The sequence below is a fragment of the Erythrolamprus reginae genome, chromosome 2, assembly GCF_031021105.1.
Source record: "Erythrolamprus reginae isolate rEryReg1 chromosome 2, rEryReg1.hap1, whole genome shotgun sequence".
NCBI classification, from domain to species: Eukaryota; Metazoa; Chordata; class Lepidosauria; order Squamata; family Dipsadidae; genus Erythrolamprus; species Erythrolamprus reginae.
Window position 1 is genome coordinate 240513473 of NC_091951.1, and position 24167 is coordinate 240537639.

The 24167-nt window shown below is 38.0% G+C and overlaps 1 protein-coding gene across 3 annotated transcripts in view; it reads left to right on the top strand.

Annotated features, from left to right (window-relative positions):
* DNAH6 (dynein axonemal heavy chain 6) overlaps positions 1 to 24167 on the top strand; it is a 223660-nt gene that overhangs the window by 95368 nt on the left and 104125 nt on the right. For all 3 annotated transcript variants that reach the window (XR_011558276.1, XM_070742321.1, XM_070742322.1), the window contains exons 42-50: positions 184 to 355; positions 2992 to 3138; positions 3240 to 3313; positions 5408 to 5562; positions 9184 to 9415; positions 13816 to 13968; positions 18250 to 18390; positions 18936 to 19178; positions 21324 to 21491. Coding sequence is in view for 2 of the 3 variants with exons in the window: in XM_070742321.1 (XP_070598422.1) it covers positions 184 to 355; positions 2992 to 3138; positions 3240 to 3313; positions 5408 to 5562; positions 9184 to 9415; positions 13816 to 13968; positions 18250 to 18390; positions 18936 to 19178; positions 21324 to 21491 (1485 nt within the window). In the remaining variant the exon portion in view is untranslated. The remainder of the gene's footprint in view (positions 1 to 183; positions 356 to 2991; positions 3139 to 3239; positions 3314 to 5407; positions 5563 to 9183; positions 9416 to 13815; positions 13969 to 18249; positions 18391 to 18935; positions 19179 to 21323; positions 21492 to 24167) is intronic.

A 24167-nucleotide genomic window follows, 5' to 3' on the forward strand; every position in this document is an offset into this window, starting at 1 on the left:
AATTTGGGTAGATGTAGAAAATGGTACTCAGAGTAGATGAAGAATTTAGCACGTTTTACAGATTCTGGTTATTTGGGGTTGATATAGAGCTGTAGTGATTTTGTAAAATCAAAACCGTGTAAAGGAAAGAAACAAAATTAAATATTTAGCTTTGTGTTTTATATTATTTTTCCCTTGGTCTAGGCAATTCTGAAAGGCTTTCTAACTGAATTTTCCCAAGCAGTAAAGCAGTGTGCAAGTAGTATAGTGGAGGCTGCTGTTGAAATATATCAAAGAATGAGCATTGATCTGCTCCCAACACCAGCAAAATCTCATTATGTGTTTAATTTACGTGATTTGTCAAAATGTGTCCAAGGTAAGGTATATCTGTTCCATATAATAGTTTTTGTTGTTTTTGTTGACTCTGGAATAATTAGTGTTATAGCCCTAGTGAAATCTATAATATGTAATGCCAAATATTGTAATAATATTTGCTGCCTTATGTGGTCTGAGATTAATTATGTATTTCTGATGTACTTTTGTCTGAACAGAAGTGGGCAATCCTATTACCTTTATTGTATTTCCTAAAACAGACATAGAATCAGAGAATATAATATTTAGAATTCATCTTGTCTGGTGTTACCCAACTTTGGTAATTTCTAGATGCAAGAACTTCAGATCGCAGCATTCCACAGCCAAGATGACCATTGCTGAGAATTCTAACAATTAAAGTTCACATAACTAGAAGTTGTTGAAATTGAGGACAATAATTGAGTTTAATTCCACATTTAGCGTATAAATCTTATTATTACATCTCCAACAGATGTCCATTCAGTTTCTGTTTAAGTTATTGTAGCAAAGAAAATCCCTACCCTTCCCGCTGTAACCTGTTCCACTACAGAACAGCTTACACCATTAGGAAATGCTTCTTAGCATCCAACAAAATTTGCTTCATTGTAATTTAAATCCATTTATTTTTGGCTTCTATTCTGAAACAACACGAAGCAAATCTACCCTATTTTCTACATGGCAGCCATTCAAATGCATGTCTGACTGCAGTCTTCTCTTCTCCAGACTAAATATACCAAATGTCTCCAAGTGTTCCTCATAAATTTTTCTCTCCAGGACCCTAATTATTTTAGTTGCTTTTTTCTAGACACACTCCAATTTGTCAATATTCTTCCAGGAATAAGGACAATATTCTAGGTGTGGACTAAAAAAAAATAAAGGGAGGAAAGAATTTTCACAATTAAAAGCATCAAACTATATCGTTCAGAGCTATTGAATTTAAATTTATTTATTATTAGCATTTATATGCCGCCCAATTCCAAATGGATTCTGGGCAGCTTACAATAATGAAATAATATAAAACATAGCTACAATATAAATACCAGTAAACACACTAAAAAAATATATTAATATCCCTACAAACAATAGATACCCTCAATCATTCATGGCCGTGTCAGAGTGACAACGGTCTTAGGCCTGCCAGAAGAGCCAGGTTTTAATGGCTTTCCAGAACGTCGGCAGGGTGGGGATAGAGCAAATCTCTGGCGGCAGTTGGTTCCAAAGCATCAGAGCTGTCACAGAGAAGGCCCTTCCCCATGGCCCTGCCAGCCGACATTGCTTAGTTGACGGGACCTGGAGGAGGCCAACTCTGGGTCGTTATTATTCACAGGAAGTATGCGGTAGCAGGCAGTCCCGTAAATAGTCTGGTCCTAGGCCACATAGGGTTCTTAACATGCTCTTCCATGTAAAACACTCACAAAATAGATTGTAAAAGTACAATAAAAACATAAACTATATTTGGAATACAGTGTTCCCTCAATTTTTGCGGGGGATGCGTTCCGAGACTGCCCGTGAAAGTCGAATTTCCGCAAAGTAGAGATGCGGAAGTAAATGGCTATGAACAGTATCACAAACCTTCCCTTAACACTTTAAACCCCTAAATTGCAATTTCCCATTCCCTTAGCAACCATTTAGATTATTACTCACCATGTTTATTTATTAAAGTTTATTTTAAAAAATATTTATTAAAGGCACACGAAAGTTTGGCGATGACATATGACGTCATCGGGCAGGAAAAACCGTGGTATAGGGGAAAAACCCGCAAAGTATTTTTTCATTAATATTTTTGAAAAACCGTGGTATAGACTTTTCGCAAAGTTTGAACCGGCGAAAATCGAGGGAACACTGTATTACTATATTTGCTACATAGCTCATATCCCTTTGAGATAATCCAGCCAAGAAAACAAAAATCTGAGTACTGACACTATTGTAATGTTACAGTAACAGAATTTTGCAAATCTGAAAACACTTCTCCCCTTCCTCCCCTTTAATTTCCAGAGAACTGGAGGATCCTTCCTCCACCTTCATTTCTTCTGTGGGCTAAGGGTTCCTTCCTCCACCCTTATTCTCTTATCTGAACATTACCTAGGCTGCAGTTCTTCGTCCTCCTGTCTCCCAAGGCTATTCTCACAGACCAATTACAGAAGTGCACTGCAATCAACACATGAAAGAAGTGACACTAATCTGATTGTCACACTGGGGGGTGTAAAAGAAGTCCACAAATGTTGAACAAATCTAGGAAGGCTTGCTACTCCTAATCACGATAAGCTATGTCTTGCCATGATCTGAGGAAGTATGCCTCTTAATTCAAGATACTGCAGAACATGACCAATGATTGTTACTATGTTCATATTTTAATTGTGCTCTTCCCTTAAATGATTGGCTGGTCACTTTGAGAAAGGACCCCTGCCCTAGCTGGGCTTTTTGTCTGATCTAGTATAATTCCTTCTGTGTCCTTTTGAATACCTTAGAAACCAGTAGCATGTCTCAGAAAAATATTTGCTTGCAAATGGCATTTATAATCATCTGTTATGATAGCTAATCACAAATTTGCATAGAATAACAGTTTGATGTCGCAATTATCAGTTGGTGAATATGTACATACTTTTAAATGTATTGAAGATTGCTTGTTGTGTAAGTAGCAGCATTTGTTTTTCTCTACAGGTATACTGCAGTGTGATCCAATATCAGTTCGAGACCAGAATCAGATATTTAGACTATTCTGTCATGAGTGCCAGAGAATTTTTCATGACCGCCTCATCTGTAATGAAGATAAACAATATTTCTATTCTATGTTAAGCGACATGGCTAGTAAGAATCCTTATTTGATGTATTTGTGTATGTCTGATTACTTTTTTATTCACAAACATTCAGTACTTACAAATCAGCAAACCAATAATTTTCATTTGTAGGCAAATATTTTGGAGTTTCAATTGACCCAGACTCATTTGCATCTAAACCTATCTTATTTGGAGATTACATTAAGGTGAGCGTATTACCAACATATATCGAATCGTAACTTTAAGATTAGCTTTATTTTTTTAATTAAAAATGCCTTTCTATATCAGCCTTTCTATGGTCAAAGTTGATTTACCCTTATCAAAAGTGTATGAATCTCACCATCCAGTATTACAACAACAATCTTAATAATGAGACTTTTGCTGCTGGCATTCAATAAATCCATGAAAATGTTTTTAGATCAATAATAGAGAGGCTTGAACAGTATCTTATTTTACAATCAATTTATTTTCCTGATCTGTTAAAACATTCAAATTTTCCAAATTTCCAAGTCTTGAAGGGATAGTGGAATATAAATGCAGTAAAAATGGAAGAAAATCATTTGTACTTAGATATTGTTTCAAATATAAAAAGTAATAGACCCCAAAGAGGGAAAAGGCAAGAGTGAACTTTAAAACCACTCTCTCTGCCAAATCTCTGTTAGTTTGTAGACATCTGTTATTTTTTTACATGAAAAATCTACATAATTATTAAGTATTAGTAAGGAAGGATGCCCAAGCTTAATATCATTCACGGAATTCCTTCCCCCCACAAATGATGGTATCTCTTTTATTGAGATGGAATGTTCTTCGATTAGAAGTGTCTGTTAGATTTTCTGGAAGTGTCATATTTAGAAATAAATTCTGAGCTGCCTTCAGAACTGACAGATCAAATCAGTGCAGAAAGTAAACAGCTGAACAGCAGATGGCCATGGCACAAACATATGGAGTGAACATGTTGATGGTTGTCTTGCTCCTTTGCTTTGGAATAGTTCCTAGAGTAATCTCTGAGACTCATTTCACTAAATTTATTAATATTTACCTATATAACTTTGATGTCATTCATTAAATTGAATTTACCTTTAGTTTTATGAAGGAAATGTCCTCAATATGCACAGATATTAATTATAATAAGGATACAAAATTGTTTTCAGTGGTAGTCCTCATTTTGTCATTTCTTTTTGAAGAACAATTCTTAGGATCCTGAGAAGATTTGTGGACCTCCTGGACTTCAAATCAAACCATAGATCTGATGTCAGCAAAAAACATGCACTGGGGTTTTTTTTTAAAGTATATTTTCCCAAAAGGCTAAATTCTAGACTACAAATAATTTGTTAGATGTACAGCCTATTAAAGGAAGACTTCCCTGCTCCAGGCATCTTCCGGAAGCTTATTTATATACAGAATGTCGAATAGAGAGTCTCATTGCAAATTTGTAAGATTCATTTATAACAGTTGACAGCATCAGTAGGTCATGGACTTAGACTATGATTTCTGCTTGGATGACAAAGGGATTAAAAAGCATACTTTCATGATAAGAACATCCATTTTTTTTCTACCAGGAAACTAAATATGTACATTTTCTTGGAAGTTATCTTCATAAACGAATAAGAATATGAAGCTATATTTGTAAAAAGATAGCCTAGAGAGTGACAGATACGTGTACTGCAAATATACATTTTCCACCGCTGAGCTTCTCAAGCTGAAAAGGAAAAACAAGAAAACAAACAGAGGTTAAAGTTAACCCCTTAGATAGATTATTTAGATTTACATGGTTGAAAATGTAAAACATCTAAAAATGATGTGTTCCCATGGGTTCATTGCTGAGCAATGAATCAGTAATCAAGTCCTCTTTTCTTCCATATCAATCAGCCAAAGAGTATCTTATGACGTATTTCAAATTGTTTTGAAGGATATTATAGTTGAAAACTAGGATATGCATTCATTAATAAATAAAATTCTATGACGTTTAAGAAGAGAAAAAAGATAGTTCATTGAACTAATTGTTAACTTCTATAGTGTTTCCCATGAATCCATGACAGTGAGTCAGAAACAAAGGAAGAGGATTCCAGTGCAGCTACATTCATAAGGAACGATTTTACCCCTAACATTTTAAGTTAATTAATAGATCCAGGAGGCATGACAAGCTACTTTTCTCTTGATATGCTTAATTTTGTATAATCTCTGTCAACCTTGTTTCATTCCTGTCATCACTACATTTCTTTGATTAGTGTCTGTTCTCAATTGTCATTAAATTATTATTTCATTATATTCATCTGATTTTTCTCAATAATGCCATGTAGGTTGGAATTGATAAAGCTGATAGAATTTATGAAGAGTTACCTGACATGGAAAAGATTATTGGAGTTTTACAAGACTATCTTGATGATTACAATATAACAAGCTCTAAAGAGGTCAAGCTGGTATTTTTCCAAGATGCAGTAGAGCATGTTTCAAGGTAAATAATTAATTTTGTATTAGTATTATATATTTATATTTATATACATTGTTGAATATCAAGTATATATGAAATATATGACATACTACCTTTGTCACACATAGGTAGTCTTCACATTACAACTAGAATTGTGACCAGGCTTGTCATTTCCAATTAATGAGACAGTGAAAACTTAATAATTCATGTCCTTATCAAGGAATGAAGAATTATTAAGGTATCATTTGAGAATATAGGTAGTTCCAAGATGTGTATACAGTGATCCCCCGGGTATTGCGATCCCGATCATTGTGAACGGGCTAAATCGCGATTTTTCAACCCGGAAGTAAAAACACCATCTGTGCATGCGCACCCTTTTTTTTATGGCCACGCATGCGTAGATGGCGCCGGGCAGATCAGCTGCTGGGCGGCTTCCCTGGGTCTTCCCCCTCTTGCTGGCGGGAGGGCAAGAAGCCCCCCCAGCACCCGCTCGCCCGCCCTTCGCCGCTCGCCCGCCCTTCGCCCGGCCACCCGCCGTTTGCTCGCTGCTCGCCCGGCCACCCGGGTTCGGGGGGGTGCTGGCAAGCCCCCCATGCCGGCGGCGACGTTTTAAAACAGCCGCGCAGCTTCCCAGCTGAGTCCTGAAGCGAACTTCCGTGTTTGGCTTCGGGACTCAGTTGGGAAGCCGCGCGGCTGTTTTAAAACGTCGCCGCCGGCATGGGGGGCTTGCCAGCACCCCCCGGACCCCCAACCTGGGTTTGGGGGGCTGCTAGGAAGCCCCCCATGCCAGCGGCGACGTTTTAAAACAGCCGCGCGGCTTCCCAGCTGAGTCCTGAAGCGAATTGGCTTCAGGACTCAGCTGGGAAGCGGCGCGAGCGGCGCAAGCGAACGGCTTGTCCGCCGCCTGCCTGCCCGCGCGCCTGCCGCTTGCCCGCCCTTCGCCCGCCCACGCCGTTCGCTCGCGCCCTTTCCCAGCTGAGTCCTGAAGCGAATTGGCTTCAGGACTCAGCTGGGAAGCGGCGCGAGGCGAACGGCGTGGGCGGGCGAAGGGCGGGCGAGCGGCAGCGAGAAGTCTGCGTGGGCGGCGGGGAAACCCCAATCTTCGGCTCCTCGCTGCTGCGGCGGAAGTAAAAACACCATCTGCGCATGTGCTGATGGTGTTTTTACTTCCGTAGCGCTACTTCGTGAAAAACCGATCATTGCGAGGGGTCCTGCAACGGAACCCTCGCAATGATCGGGGGATCACTGTATTGTAAAATTAAAGTGTTCAGGTCTGATTAATTCGACACTCCTAAATATCAAGGGTATCCTTTTTTAGTCTTCGGAGAGGCATACAAATCTAATAAATTATTATTATTATTATTATTATTATTATTATTATTATTATTATTATTATTATTATTATTATTATCATCAGTACAACACAGCAAACGAGATCACTATGCTGGATTTCTCATTTCATCACCAGTCGGGCACTTCCCAAGCACCTAGGACTGCGTGATTTAGCGGCGAATTATGTTTGCCGATCCCAGTAAAGCGGCCTTTTGCAATTGACAGATGGAGATTTTGTCAATTCCGATGGTTTTCAAATGTCCGCTGAGATCCTTTGGTACTGTGCCCAGCGTGCCAAGTACCACTGGGACCACTTTCACTGGCTTATGCCAGAGTCGTTGCAGCTCGATTTTTAGATCTTCGTATTTCACTAATTTCTCTAGTTGCTTCTCCTCAATTCTGCTGTCTCCTGGGATTGCGATGTCGATGATCCATACTTTCCTTTTCTCCACGATCACAATGTCTGGTGTGTTATGCTTCAGAATTCAGTCAGTCTGAAGTCGGAGGTCCCACAGTAGTTTTGCTTGCTCATTTTCGACCAAGCATCATCATTATTATTATTATTATTATTATTATTATTATTATTATCCTACCCTTCACATATAGATAATGGACATATCTCATACTCCTGCTCTCCCCCCTCCCCCAACAACTTTTCCACATCTCTCTAAGAGAATGACTGGTCCTAATCACCCAGATTAGGCTTTTATGCCTAAAGGAAACCTAGAACTCAGGGTTCCTGAGTTCTAGGCCAATTCCTTTGTCAAAGTGAAACAAACTGGATTTTATGCATGGACAATACATATCAGAGATATAGAATGCCTTCTACCTTTATTTCTTGACTTTTAAATTATTCTATTTTGGTTTTTAATTGGTTCCTATTTTACTGATATTTTTATGGTTTTTAATTTTTTACCTGAGAACTGCTCAGAGTGACTGTGAATGAGATGGGCAATATCTAAATTTTATGAAATATAATTTATATGTCTATATATCTAATATAGAATAGAATAGAATAGAATTTTTATTGCCCAAGTATGATTGCGCACACAAGGAATTTGTCTTGGTGCATATGCTCTCAGCGTACATAAAATAAAATATACATTTGTGAAGAATCATGTGGTGCAACACTTAATGATTGTCATAGGGGTCAAATAAGCAATGAAGAAGCAATATTAATAAAAATCTTAGGATATAAGCAACAAGTTATAGTCATACAGTCAACATGGGAGGAAATGGGTGAAAGGAATGATGAGAAAAACTAGTAGAATAGAAGTGCAGATTCAGTAGAAAGTCTGACAGTGTTGAGGGAATTATTTGTTTAATAGAGTGATGGCGTTCGGGAAAAAACTGTTCTTGTGTCTAGTTGTCTTGGTGTGCAGTGCTCTGTAGCGACGTTTTGAGGGTAGGAGTTGAAACAATTTGTGTCCAGGATGTGAGGGGTCAGTAAATATTTTCCCCGCCCTCTTTTTGACTCGTGCAGTATACAGATCCTCAATGGAATCTATCTCATTCTCTATCATCTATAGTTATATCTAGCTATAAAAAACCACGCATTAGGTCAGTTTCTAAGCAAACAAAGACAAGATCAATCCAATATGTGAACCTAATTTTATGTATCCTTCTCATATTTTAGGTAATGTGACATTTGAATAAAGTAAAATTATCACCGCATCTTGTTGAAATCTAAAAATATTCTACAGAAATTGCAGAAACACTCATAATATTTGGTTGGAGAGCACTGAAGAATAGCAAAAGGATAGGGAAAAGATGCATGCGTCCAAGATGTAGAAAGCATTATTTAATCATATTAAAAGTACCTGTAAATATGGTACAAATAATTAAAATATAAACAAAAATAAGTTTGTATGAAATTTAGCTAGAAAAGACATAGTATGCAAATAGGCCAAAGAATTAAAAAAAAGGAAAATGCCAGTGAGCAACCTAGGTCTTGAAGCCATCAATAGCCTTTGTACCAAATTAAAGCCAATCACAAGTTTATAAATCAGAATAAGTTGTTGGTGATTATATTTTATAAACTTAATTATACCTGGCCAGAAGGAGTAACCAAATCTAACAAAGGAAACGTTATTGAGATTTTGGCAATCAAATTTTACTTATTTGAGTAAGGATGATTCCTGAACCACAATAAGAGGGTGCTTGAACCAAGCTATGTATTGTAGTCATGTTTTGGAAGAGTATTAAAAGAAAACTCCTCTGCTTCAATTCAATTCACGGATGAATATGGTAGAATGATGTTTTTCCTTTTGTAAGTTTTATCAAAGTCAAATGTCATTTCCATTTTCTATCTAGAATTGCTCGGATGATTCGTCAAGAAAGAGGAAATTCCCTCCTGGTTGGTGTTGGAGGCACAGGGAAGCAATCTCTGACTAGACTTGCCTCTCACATTTGTGGCTATAAATGCTTTCAAATAGAACTAAGTCGGGGTTATAATTATGACTCTTTCCATGAAGACCTTAGGAAACTATACAAAATGGCAGGGGCAGAAGACAAAGACATGGTTTTCCTTTTCACAGACACCCAGGTATGATATAATAATATTGAAATTCATTTTGTAGATAAAGCACTATTAATATAATATAATGAAAAGTGATGTGATTTATGTACTTTTGTTCATGCACTTCTAATGCACTTCAGAAAGGAAATTTTAAATGCCATTCAATGTTGAAAGTTTAGATAAGACTTTAAGAAAAATGTGTGTGTTTGTTCATTAAATTTATATGATGCTTATCTCCCCAATAAGGCAACTCTGTGTGACTTATATAGATCATACATAAATTATCATTCTTTATCAGACATGTTTTAATCTCTTTCACTCTTAACACCCAACAATAATAACTTAACAGTTCATGAACATGCTGGTATTCATGAAATTAGTCTGATTGGACAGGGTAATTGTTTAATTTAGCATTTCTTCTGTTTTCTCAAAAGATTAATTTCTGGCCTAGATCAATTTATTTCATAGAGCTTGATATCTGTCAATCTTGAATTAAATCAGTATCCTTTCTTAACTGTAGAAAAAGAGATGATCATTAGGAAATACTGTATGCTATATGCAATCAGACTGCCAAAGGCACATCATCTGAGCATGTTAATTAAGTATCAAGAAATGGAAACAGCTTAGCTATCAGGGAACAAATTGAATAGCGAAGCCAAGCCTATAGCAATTGGTCAAAAATTACAGAATGATAGAATTGTAAAGAGCCATTAAATCAACTCTTTACGCAGTGCAAAAACACATCCTAGACCAGTGGTTCTCAATCTGTGGGTCGTGACCCCGGCGGAGGTTGAATGACCAAAACACAGGGGTCGCCTAATGCAGTGTTTTTCAAACAGTGGAGACATGGTCAGGTATGCCGCAAAGAAGGAAGCTTAGGTTCTGGTCTCGCAACTTTTTGCTGAGGGCGCGAAGAGCAAAAAGTTGCGAGACCTCCTTCTTCGTGCCATTCAAGTTTTCCGGCAGCTACAGCGCACTACCCAGCTGGAGCTTTTCTGGAGGCGGCGGCAGGTGAGCTTTGGGGCTCAGCGGGAAGGCGCCAGCAGCAGCGGCACTGGGCAGTAGCCATGGGACAGCAGCAGGCTGCACGCACATAAACAACCACCCGCGCAGCCTTTTCAAAGGGTGCGCACAACGGAGCTGGGCGTTGGAGTTGGGGGCGGGGAGCGACAAAAGTGTGGAGGCCGGTGAAGATTTTTCTTGCATTCCCTTGCTAGCTGCCAACACCGGCCCGATGACCGTCTGGGGGGGAGCACGGATCCATGCCCCGCGAACTGCCAGCACCGTCCCGATGACCATCTGGGGGGAGGGGGAACGAGAGAGAGAGAAATAGAGAGAGAGAGAGAAAGAAAGGGGGAGAGAAAGGGAGAAAGAGAAAGAGGGGGGAGAAAGAGAGAGAGAAAGAAAGAGAGAGAGAGAGAGCAACAGACAGAGAGTGTGAGAGAAAGCAAGAGAGAGAGAGAAAAAGAGAAAGAGAGAGAGAGAGAGAGAAATAAAGCAAGAGAGAAAGAGAGAAAGCAAGAGAGAGAGGAGAGGAAGGGAGTGAGAAATGAGAGAAAAAAGGGGAGAAAAAAGAGAAATGAGAAAATGATTGAGGCAGAGAATGAGAGGAAAGAGAGAGGGGGAAAAAGAGAGAGAAGTGACTCTTGATTTAAACTTAAATCATATGATAAAAAGCACCCAAAGAATAAGAGAGGGGAAAACCCCAGCCCTCACCTGTTTTTGGAAATGGTTCAAGAGTTTTTGTGATTAATCATTATGTTTAAATTATGTTGGATTTGTAGCAATGCAAATAGATAATGCAAATCAGGTACAGTATTTACATTTTGAATCATAATTGTAGCAAAATTACAGTTTTGAAATAGCCACCAAAATTATTTTTTGGATTGGGGTCAACACAACATGGGGAACTGTATTGCAGGGTCACGGCATTAGAAAGGCTGAGAACCACTGTCCTAGACAGATGGCCGTATAGCAGAGGTGTCAAACTCATGTTACTACAGTGCCATCACATGATGTATTGGGACTTTTGTCCCCTTTGCCAAGCATGGGCGTGGCCAGCACGTGACTCATCCGTCTCATGGGACAGGAGTTTGACAGCCCTGCCATATAATTTCTGCCTGAATACCAGTGAAAGAGAACTCATCACTACTTGAACTAATTTGTTCCAAAGTCCAACTGCTCCTTTTTTTTTAAAACATTCATTTGAAATCCTCCTTCTTATAACTTAAATCCATATTGTGCACTCTGGAATGATAGAAACAAACAAATGTGACAGCCTTTCAGGTGTCTGAAGAAGGTTATCGTGCTCTTTTTCCCAAAGCTAAATGTGCTGAATGATTTTTGTCAGATTCAAGGATCAATAACTTCCCTTATGTTGCAAGATATTCTGTGGCTTAGCCTCACAGCAAAACAGCTTACTTCCAACTTACTTACTCTGGGGTCTGATGGATTGGTGTGATAACTGGTTTTGTCATGGGGGTTACTTTAAGCTAAAGAATATTTAGTGTAGGGAATATATTTTCAGGGATATACAGTATTTGAATCAGATCACCGTATTGTCAGAGTATAAGATGCACCTTAGTTTGGGGGAGGAAAACAAGGAAAAAAGGCCTCTGCCTCCCAGCAATTTGCCAAACAGCAAGCAGCATAGATGATATACATTGTTTGCTGTGTATTTCTGTGCATGTGTGCCTGAACCACAGAAATAGCAAAGAATTGGCGAAATGTACATTATGGCAGTATATTAATGCCAGAAAGTTTTCATAAATGTAATCACACTAACTTCTCCCAATTATTTAAATAGATCTACTCCAAACATGACTAAGTCAAGATTAAACTCAGCTGCTTTATCTTAATATTAAACAGGAATTATACTTTTACAGAGCTGTTAAAATTGGCTTTTTGGAAGTATACATTATTCTCTGCTATTTAAAAGAAGATACAATAGCACTGGGCCTCTGGGTAATTTATTAACTAAAGCACAAATTGGTTTATTGCCAGGTTTGAAGGAAATGGAGGAGGCTAAAAAAACCTCTGCAGCTACAATTATTTTTAAAAGATATGTGCAAATTAGAATATGTATGTAAATGGACACCATAGTCAGGTATTCCACGAGGTATAGCCAGCACAAAGTATTTGATTAGATCACATATTTAGTTAGATCAATGCAGCTATTGAGGTGCAACTATAAGATATAAGGACTACAAAGACAATGAGGTTTTAAGAGAACTAAAGGCAGGATTCTGTGATTATAGTTCCTGCCCCTCTATGGGAGTTAATTTATTTTGTTTTGCCAGTTCTGCGGCCTCCCACCTTATTAGCATTTCTTGGCCTTTTCTATGTTTTATGGCTTAGCTGACAATTTTAGCTTATATTATATTAAAATAATTTTTTTAGCTTAAATCTCCATCAGCAAACAGTTGGTTTGAGAATTTTTACTTCATCAGAGATAAAAAGTATGAAAACTACTCCAAATAAATAAAATTTTGAGATAACGTGCAGAATCACCATAAAACTTGGATACCATGTACTAGTATATAAATCTTAAAACAGGGTTACCTTGAGGTAAGGTGGGTGGCCTATTAATTTAATAAACAAACGAACAAAAATAAGACACTGTTTTAAACTTAATTCAGCAAAAATTCATAAAAATCTTACTCAGATGAACATAGACATGGAATTCTAAGAAAACATCTGTTGCTTTTCTGCATGTGCCTTTCCTTCTTTCTGCAGCCCACTCTCTTTTCCCTTATTTTCTAGTAAAGTGTGTTTTTCTGAATTTGAGTGACATTAGGAAGATACAAAATAGAATATTTTATGTTCTGTGGGACATTGTGATACACATGGACACTCTTCTACTTTTTATTGTACAGAATTAATGAAGCAGAATAAAATTGGCAATGTTGTGCTTATCCAGAAAATCTTGGTTCTGTTGAAAATATAAACTTATCTTAAGTATTTTGGAGTTAGTGAATTTGTGATAGAAAGGAAATCAGTGAAATTGAACTATACAGATTTTTAAGATGTTGCTTAAAACTTCCTTATTTTGCTAAGAACTTGACAGTAATAAAAGTTTAGATGAGGTTAATTTTTCAATCTTTATTGGTGTTCAGAAGTAAGCCCCCTGAAGATAAATCAAAATAGTACAAATTATCAGTCTTGGATAAACAATCCCAATGGTTCAAATAACATGCTGAGAAAAAAGGAGACATCTATTTCTTTGCTGAAAATCTCAGATTTTAGCAGCAATGATATGTTTTATGCTCATGAATACTGCAATTTTTTAAACAACATATTTTGGATTTAAACATCATGTGGCCAAAGGCTTAATAATTGGCTTTTTATACATGATTTAGGAATGACAAATTAACAGTAAAGCTGAAAAGAAAGTATTTTTTAATACTTGATATTTATAAAATCTTTAGATAGTTGTAGAAGAATTCCTGGAAGATATAAACAATATTTTGAATTCTGGAGAGGTGCCTAATCTGTTTGAAAAGGATGAACTGGAGTTTGTCTTAGCAGCTACTCGACCCAAGGCAAAAGAAGCAGGAATAGCAGAGGGCAACAGAGATGAGGTAAATACTGCTTTAAATGTATAAATTAAATCTGTGTTTATAATAATAATTAATTATAATAATAATTTATTGGATTTGTATGCCGCCCCTCTCCGTTTATCACAGATATTTAAATGTATCAGCAATTAATAGGAATTAGACAGGTGTATAAATAGTCCTTGACTTACAACCATTCACTTAGTGTCCATTTGAAAATTCCAATGGCACTGACTTATAACTATTTTTCATACTTACAATGATTGCAGCACCCCCATGGTCATGTGATCAAAATTCAAGCACTTGGCAAATGACAGTTTCACTATACTGGAGTCATGCACTACACCCTACAATATCTCGAATCTCCAAAGACCTATTCAAGGGTCCTCTGTTTAGACTTTTATTTAGCATTCAATACCATCATTCCAGATGCTCTTCTAACAAAGCTAAACTAGCTAGTGGTACCCAAACACACTTGTAAGTGGATCATAAGCTTCCTTACAGACAGGAAGCAACAGGTGAAGCTAAGGAGAATCACATCAGAAACCTGTACAATTAGCACCCCCCCCCCCAAGGCTGTGTGCTCTCTCCACTTCTCTCTATTCCCCAATGACTGCATCTCAAATAAATCCATCTGTTAAACTACTGAAGTTTGTAGATGACACAACAGCGATCGGTCTCATTCGAGACAATGATGAATCTGCATACAGATAGGAGATTGAACAACTAGCCTCATGGTGCAACCAGAACAACCTGGAACTAAAACTGTAGAAATGATGGAAGACTTTAGGAGAAACCCTCCCATGCTACCACCTCTTACAATATTAGACAACACAGTATCAACAGTAGAGACCTTCAATTTTCTATATTCTATCATATCAGTCTTTGTAAACAGCAACAACTTATGTCCAATATTTCCTAGTCGAACCAAAAACAATTACAGTGATCTAATACACGCCGATTTCACAGAAGAGAAGGTTGAAAAGGCACTATGCAATCTAAAACCATCTCTATCCATTGAATCAGATGGTCTATAAAAAAACCTTTCCACTGCCCTAGCAGAATCACTGAGCATATTTTTTGATAAATCTTTCAGGACCAGCTCCTTACCTATGGTGACTATCCATGGTCATCCCTATCTTCAAAAAGGGAGATCCAGCCTAGCTGAAAATTACAGACCAAACTCTTTATGTTGCATCACTTGCAGTCATGGAATCAATCATTAACCAGTCCATTACCTTCCACTTAAAGACAAACAATCTACTCACAAACAATTTGGTGTCAGGAAAAAAGTATCCTGCAATCTACAACTCCTACACTTTAAAAACATATGGACTACAGGGTAAAGCAATAGAGACAATTATCATAGACTTTTGCAAAGCCATCAAAGCAGTGGTACATGACAAACTACATCTAAAACTAAAATCTTATGGCATTTCTGGGCCCCTGCACAAATGGATTAGTGCATTCCTATCAAACAAATACCAAGTGGACAAAATAGGAAACTCTTTATCAAGCCCTGTACTTGTTAATAGTGGAGTTCCCCAAGGCAGCATTTTAGGACCAACTCTCTATATTCTTTACCTAAATTACCTTTGTGACAATATAAAGAGCAACTATGTCTTCTTAGCAGACGATGTAAAACTATTCAACACCACCGACAATAGTGCTACTTTTCAAAAAGACCTAGACTATATATCAGAATGGTGAGTCAAGTGGCAACTTCAAATCTCAATCAACAAATGTTCAGTCTTACACATTGGCAAAAATAATCAGAATACAAAATACAAACTAAATGATCACGACCTTCTTGACGATCGTCACTCAGTAAAGGACCTTGGAGTACTTATCTCTAATGATCTAAGTGCCAGAGCCCATTGCAACAGCATTGCAAAGAAGGCATTAAAAGTGATCTTGCATAGCTTCTTCTCTGGCAATATTATACTTGTAACTAGAGCAGATAAAACATTTGCTAGACCAATTCTTGAATACACCTCATCTGTCTGGAATCCACACTACATATCAGATATTAATACAATTGAGAGTCCAAAGATACTTACTATGCCGCCTTCAATCTGACCTAAGTGTAGCACACAAAATTATTTGCTACAGTGTCCTTCCTGTCAATGACTACTTCAGCTTCAACCGAAACCATGCACAAGCTCACAATAGATACAAATTTAATGTAAACCGCTCCAAACTTGATTGCAAAAAAATTTGACTTCAGCAACAGAGTGCTCAGTGTCTGAAAAACATTACCCGACTCTACTTTCTTCGCCAAATCCCCAAATCTTTAATCTTAAAGTGTCTACCATTGACCTCACACCATTCCTAAGATGTCTGTAAGAGGTGTGCATAAATGCACCAGCGTGCCTACCATCCCTGAGCTAACATCCATGTATTTGAAAAACATCATGTATTCAAAACCATGTTTATTGTTATTATATATTCATTTTAATGTTTATAATTTATCTGTAATCATATACATGATAGATAGATAGATAGATAGATAGATAGATAGATAGATAGATAGATAGATAGATAGATAGATAGATAGATAGATAGATAAAATCTCAACTTCTAAAATGGACACCTAAATATCAAAAATGTCATCAAAAAAGTACAACAAAGAATGTTGTTTCTGTGCCAACTCAGAAAGCTTAAACTGCAAAAAGAACTGCTGATTCAGTTCTACAGAGGAATTATTGAGTCTGTTATCGGTAGCTCTATAACTGTCTGGTTTGGTTCTGCAAACCAAAAGAGACAGATACAGACTTCAGACGATGATTAGAACAGCAGAAAATACAATTACTACCAACCTTTGAGGATCTGTATACTGCACGAGTCAAGAAGAGGGCTGTGAAAATATCTATAGACCCCTCGCATCATGAACATAAACTGTTTCAACTCCTACCCTTAAGACAACACTGTAGAGCACTGCACACCAGAACAACTAGACCCAAGAACAGTTTTTTTCCTGAACACCACCACTCTGCTAAACAATTAATTATCTCAACCCTGTCAAAGTATTTACTGTCTGCACTACTATTGATCTTCTCATCGTTCCTATCACCAATCTACTCCCACTTATGATTGTATACTAAAAATTTGTTGCTTGTATCCTTACAATTTGTATTGACTGTTTCCTAATGTGATTTGATTGCTTATTTGTATCCTATGACTATCATTAAGTGTTGTACCTCATGATTCTTGACAAATTTAACTTTTCTTTTATGTACACTGTGAGCATATGCACTAAAGACAAATTCCTTGTGTGTCCAATCACTCTTGGCCAATAAAGTATTCTCTGTGACCCCCACTTGTAATCTTCCCAGTTGGCTTCTGACAAACAATGGAAATTTGCTTAATGACCTTATGATTCAATTAACAACTGTGACAAAAAGGTAATAAAATGGGGCAAAACTTACTTAACTGCCTTGCCTAGCAATGGAAATGTTGGCCCAGTTGTGACTCTAAGTCCAGGATAACCTCTATTTAAGTCACTTAGGCCAGTGATTTTCAACCTTTTTTGAGCCGCGGCACATTTTTTACATTTACAAAATCCTGGGGCACACCACCAACCAAAATGACACAAAATGACACCCTAAGACACTCTCCGCTCTTTTTCCATCCCTGTCTCCTCCCCCCCCCCTTGTGTGTGTGTGTGTGTGTATACATACTCTTGAACCATTTCCAAAAACAGGTGAGGGCTGGGGGGGGTTTCCCTCTTATTCTTTGGGTGCTTTTTATCATATACTTTAAAACAAGTCACTTCTCTCTCTCTCTCTTTTGTTTCTCTCTCTTTCCTCTCATTCTCTGTCTCAATCATTTTCTCATTTCTCTTTATTCCTCCGCTTTTTGCTCATTTCTCTCCCTCTTTCCCTTCCTCTCCCTTTCTCTCTCTCTCTCTTGCTTTCTTTCTCTCTCTTTCTCTCTCTCTTGCTTTCTCTCTCTCTTTCTAACTCTTGCTTTCTCTTTCTCTTTTCTTTCAACATTCTCTCTTGCTTTCTTTCTCTCTCTTTCTCTTTCTCTTTCTTGCTTTCTCTCTCTCTCTCTCTCTCTCTCTCTCTCTCAGCAAAAAGTTATGAGACCGGAACCTGAGCTTCCTTCTTCGCGGCACACCTGACCATGTCTCGCGGCACACTAGTGTGCCACGGCACACTGGTTGAAAAACACTGACTTAGGCTATTGCTTCTTGTAGTATATCATTCCCAGTAACACAAACTGTCTAAAAATAGATTATGTCAATGATAGTAATAATTATGTTTATTTTCCATCGCTGAATTATAACTTGTCTTTTCTCAGGTATTTCAGTACTTCATTAGTCGAGTCCGACAGAAGCTACACATTGTCCTGTGTATGAGTCCTGTTGGAGATGCTTTCCGAGCACGATGCCGAATGTTTCCCTCCCTTGTGAATTGCTGCACGATTGACTGGTTTGTGCAGGTAAATAATTCATCGAAGAATGTTGATAAGATGTTAAATAATTCATGAATCTACTTCAAGGATTGCTACCTTCCCATCAAATTTTTTTTTTTTCTATATTCTGCAACATTACATTTCACCTATAATTTAAGTACAAGTTAATATAATTTTGGCTAATGGTAAAATATTGGCCCTTGGTCTTTCTCACCTGTTTTTGAGAAAATTATGTTATATTTTATAAGGAAAGTAGAAACATCTCCTAAATATAGTAGTAACTAAAGGAAAATATTCTTCAACAGTCAATTTTCAATAATGTTTTCATGGATTACAAATGGAATACATTAGTATTTCTTACCAATTCCATAAATCACAAGTTAAAGCAGCTGCCTTCGTGCCATAAGAAAGTAGGATATTATATTAAGTACAATTTAATAATGTCCTCCACTTCCCTTTAGTCTTTCAGTGACAATTTTGTTGAAATAATTAGATAAGAAATGGTTTGTTTATTGCATATATACTTCCAGAAAGATTATTTAGATAGCCATTTCCTCTCTTTTTTTCCCCAGTGGCCAAAAGAAGCACTTCTTTCTGTATCAAGAACTTTTTTTCTGCATGTTGATCTCGGAACTGAACGAATGAAAGAGAAACTTTCTATAATGTGTGTAGACATCCACATGAGTGTTACAGAGATGGCAGAACAGTATTATGCAGAGCTCAGGAGACGCTACTATACAACACCAACTTCCTATTTAGAGTTAATCAATCTTTATTTGTCCATGCTTTCTGAAAAAAGGAAGCAACTGGTTTCAGTAAGTTGATCTTTATTAACATAATAATGGAATTAAATATAGAAATGTGTTTATTCCCTACCCTGCTGTTGTCATACATACAAACAAACACTATTTCTATTGTTCTTTGTAGTCAAAATATGAGCAGTGTGGTTGGGCGGTAGGAAAAGCAAGTAGGATGCTTGGCTGCATAGCTAGAGGTATAACAAGCAGGAAGAGGGAGATTGTGATCCCCTTATATAGAATGCTGGTGAGACCACATTTGGAATACTGTGTTCCGTTCTGGAGACCTCACCTACAAAAAGATATTGACAAAATTGAACGGGTCCAAAGATGGGCTACAAGAATGGTGGAAGGTCTTAAGCATAAAACGTATCAGGAAAGACTTAATGAACTCAATCTGTATAGTCTGGAGGACAGAAGGGAAAGGGGGGACATGATCGAAACATTTAAATATGTTAAAGGGTTAAATAAGGTTCAGGAGGGAAGTGTTTTTAATAGGAAAGTGAACACAAGAACAAGGGGACACAATCTGAAGTTAGTTGGGGGAATGATCAAAGGCAACATGAGAAAATATTATTTTACTGAAAGAGTAGTAGATCCTTGGAACAAACTTCCAGCAGACGTGGTTGGTAAATCCACAGTAACTGAATTTAAACATGCCTGGGATAAACATATATCCATTGTAAGATAAAATACAGGAAATAGTATAAGGGCAGACTAGATGGACCATGAGGTCTTTTTCTGCTGTCAGTCTTCTATGTTTCTATTCAATATTAGGAGTGTAGGTATTCTTTCTATCAAATTGGCTTAACTATAACCACCCTTCAATTTATATCTAAATTTAGCATGATTGTATAAGAAATGCAGATGTCATCATTTCTGTCTCTGAATAAGGCAATCTGTATTAAGGAAAAACAGTATGTCACTGGTTTTAACCATACTTTTCACAAATAACAGGAGTTTTGTGCAGTTAGCCTCCATACAGATGCTGCTAATCAATACATTGAATGACAATGTATTCTGGTCTTCAATATGTAAGCAGAGCTAGGACTGCAAATTCCATAAGCTTCAAATGTTACATGCGGCAAAGTAATAAGAGGCACAACTGGATATAGCAGCATGAGTGGGAATGTATTTGTCCACCTCTCTGCAAAGAGTACATTCTAGATTGGCACAATATAGACCAGCCTTCTTCACTCTTAGATGTTTTTAGACCAGTACCCACTCCCAACCTTTTGGACATCAGGGACCAGTTCCATGGAGAGAGGTTATACCGCAGACCGGAGGGGGCATGGTTTTGCATGCTACCTGTATGCTTCAGATGGGGCTTCGCTTGTTTATGTAGCCAACTTTCTGACATTTGTTTGTTTGTTTGTTTGTTTGTTTGTTTGTTTGTTTATTTATCTATCTATTTATTTATTTATTTATTTATTTATTTATTTATTTATTTATTTATAGAGTTGAAAGGGACCGTTAGGTCATCGAGTCCAACCCCCTGCCTGAGCAGGAAACCCTACAGCACCCCAGCCAAATGGAAGTCCAATCTCCTCTTGAAGGTGTCCAGAGTTGGGGAGTTCACCACCTCCCCTGGCAGGCAGTTCCATTGGTTGATCGCTCTGACCTTCAGGAAGTTCTTCCTTATTTCCAGGTTGAATCTCTCCTTGGTCATCTTCCAACCATTGTTCCTCGTCCGGCCCTCTGGTGCCTCAGCCGGTCCATGGCCAGGGATTGGGGACCCCTGCTTTAGACCATTCTGGTTGGAAATTCTGGGAGCCATGGTCTGATTGTGGAATACCAGTTGAGGAAGCCTACCCTAAGATCTAGTAGAATAAAACAGTCTTTGAGTAAAAACCATTGCAACAAAATGTAAATTATAGTGTGAAAATGATATTAACTTTGATAGAAATATTTATTTTAGTTGTAAAAGAGAATGCGTTTTTATTAAAAGAAATCCTAAAACTATCCAGTCGAAGAATTTCTTTGACATGCTGATTTGGCAATAAATGGTAATAAATACATATTAAAATATTCACATCATTATTATTTTAATCTAAATATGATTATCCATAGAATTACTGAAAACAGCCACCTGCATCAACTTTGTAAGGTAATATCTTTCAAAGTAATGGAACAATTATCAATATTCATTTGCTTGTTTTCCAGGCTCGGGATCGGGTAAAAAATGGTTTAACCAAACTGTTAGAGACAAATGTGCTTGTTGACAAAATGAAATTAGATCTTTCTGCTTTGGAACCAATTCTCAAGGAGAAATCAGTGGATGTTGAGGCCTTGATGGAAAAATTAGCAGTTGATCAAGAAAATGCTGATCAGGTATAAAACGTTATTATTTTATATATATCAATATAACTCCACTGTGTGTTTTCCTCTATCTGAATATATCAGATAGCATTTTTCTGTTCAGCATTTCCTAGATAAAGTAACATATATAAAAACATTTAAGAGTCTATGCATTATATGTTATATGTTAATATATGTATGTTGTAAGAATGTGGGTGCTAAATGGTTTTGTAATTCCTAATAAATAGGGATGCAGAAACATTTTTGTGCATCCCTTTGAGAAACAGAATCTGCCAATCTGCCATTTTGGGAGTGGCCACAATTTTTGCAATTCGAGAATTGCAAATGCTTCCAAAATGGTGCCTTCTCCAGAATAGTACCATGTGGCCTCTGTAAGGAAAGATTGGCTAGCTATCTTTCTCAAAGGTGGTCTTCAGTAAGTGGAGTGAGGTGTGACTAGGATGAGTGAAGATCCAAGGGTATGGAAGCTAGTGGTTGAGAAACTCTAAAAAGGGGTGCCTCGAGGTGGGAGGCACCTAGATAAAACACATGTTTGCCCAGGTTCGCCTGGTGCACTAGTTGTGGCCCTATTTGGACCGGGACTCACTGCTCACAGTCACTCATGCCCTCATCACCTCGAGGTTCGACTACTGTGACGCTCTCTACATGAGGCTACTTTTGAAAAGTGTTCGGAAACTTCAGATCGTGCAGAATGCAGGTGCGAGAGCAGTCATGGGCTTCCCCAGGTATGCCCATGTTACACCAACACTCCGCAGTCTGCATTGGTTGCCGATCAATTTCCGGTCACAATTCAAAGTGTTGGTTATGACCTATAAAGCCCTTCATGGCATCGGACCAGAATATCTCCGAGACCGCCTTCTGCTGCACGAATCCCAGCGACCGATTAGGTCCCACAGAGTGGGCCTTCTCTGGGTCCCGTCAACTAAACAATGTCGGTTGGCGGGCCCCAGGGGAAGAGCCTTCTCTGTGGTGGCCCCGACTCTCTGGAACCAGCTCCTCCCAGAGATTAGAACTACCCCTACCCTCCTTGCCTTACGTAAACTCCTCAAAACCCACCTTTGTCGTCAGGCATGGGGGAACTGAGATATCTCCCGCGGGCCTATACAATTATGTATGGTATGTTTGTATGTATGTCTGCTTAATAATGGGTTTTTAAAAATATTTTAAATTGTAAATTATTAGATTTGTCATGAACTGTTTTATTGTGTTGTGAGCCGCCCCGAGTCTATGGAGAGGGGCGGCATACAAATCTGATAAATAAATAAAATAAATAAATAAATGAAAACCAAATGCTTCACTTAATAACACAGAGAGTCACTTAACCATAATGGGGAAAGCAGAAATTATGGCCATTAAGCAAGGCAATCACATGGGTACCTCACTTCATGACTGCAACAACTTATGATCATAATTTTGTACTCAATTGTGACCATAAACCAAAGACTACCCAAAATGCAGTCTCGATTGCTTTGGGTAGGGAAAGCATTATGAATGCACAGTTTTCAACTTTCTCCTTTAAGAAAGTGATATCTTACCCCATGTTAAAAGATCAGTTCATAATAGCAATAGCACTTAGACTTATATATCGCTTCATAGTGCTTTATAGCCCTCTCTAAGCAGTTTAGAGTCAGCATATTGCTCCCAACAATCTGGATCCTCATTTTACCAACCTCAGAAGGATGGAAGGCTGAGTCAACCTGGAGCTGGTCAGAATTGAACTGCTGGCAGTCAGCAGAGTTAGCTTGTAATGCTGAATTTATTTATTTATTGTTTGTTTGTTTGTTTGCTTTCTTTATTTCTTTATTTTCTTTATTTTCTTTATTTTCTTTATTTATTTATTTATTCATTCATTCATTTATTTATTTATTTATTGGATTTGTATGCCGCCCCTCTCCGGAGACTCAGGCAGCTAACAGCAACAATAAAAACAATGTACAATAGTAATCTGATGTTAAAAACGATTAAAAACCCATTAATATAAAAACCAAACATACATACATACATACCATGCATAGAATTGTAAAGGCCTAGGGGGAAGAGGATCTCAATTCCTCCATGCCTGATGGCAGAGGTGGGTTTTAAGTAGCTTACGAAAGGCAAGGAGGGTGAGGGCTATTCTAATTTTTGGGGCGAGTTGGTTCCAGAGGGCCAGGGCTGCCACAGAGAAGGCTCTTCCCCTGGGTCCCGCCAAGCGACATTGTTTAGTTGACGGGACCCGGAGAAGATCCACTCTGTGGGACCTAACTGGTCGCTGGGATTCGTGCAGCAGAAGGCGGTCCCTGAGATAATCTGGTCCGGTGCCATGAAGGGCTTTGTAGGTCATAACCAACACTTTGAATTGTGACCGGAAACTGATCGGCAACCAATGCAGACTGCGGAGTGTTGGTGTAACATGGGCATATTTGGAATTCTCACCACTGCGCCACCATGGCTCTAGTAGAAGAATGTTATGACAATAAAAGCAATGAACATACCAGAATTTTTCTCAGTGGAGGTTTTTGATCCACCAGAATTCTACTGACTGAAAAGGAATTTATCCGGTTATACATTCCCCCTTCTCTCCCCCCCCTCCCCGCTTTAAAATGCTGGAGGAATAGGGAATCATTTGAGGCAATGGGGAAGATATTATTGGAGGCCTGTCTATACTCCCCTCCATACACTGTTCTTCCTACTAGAAGAATTGCTTAA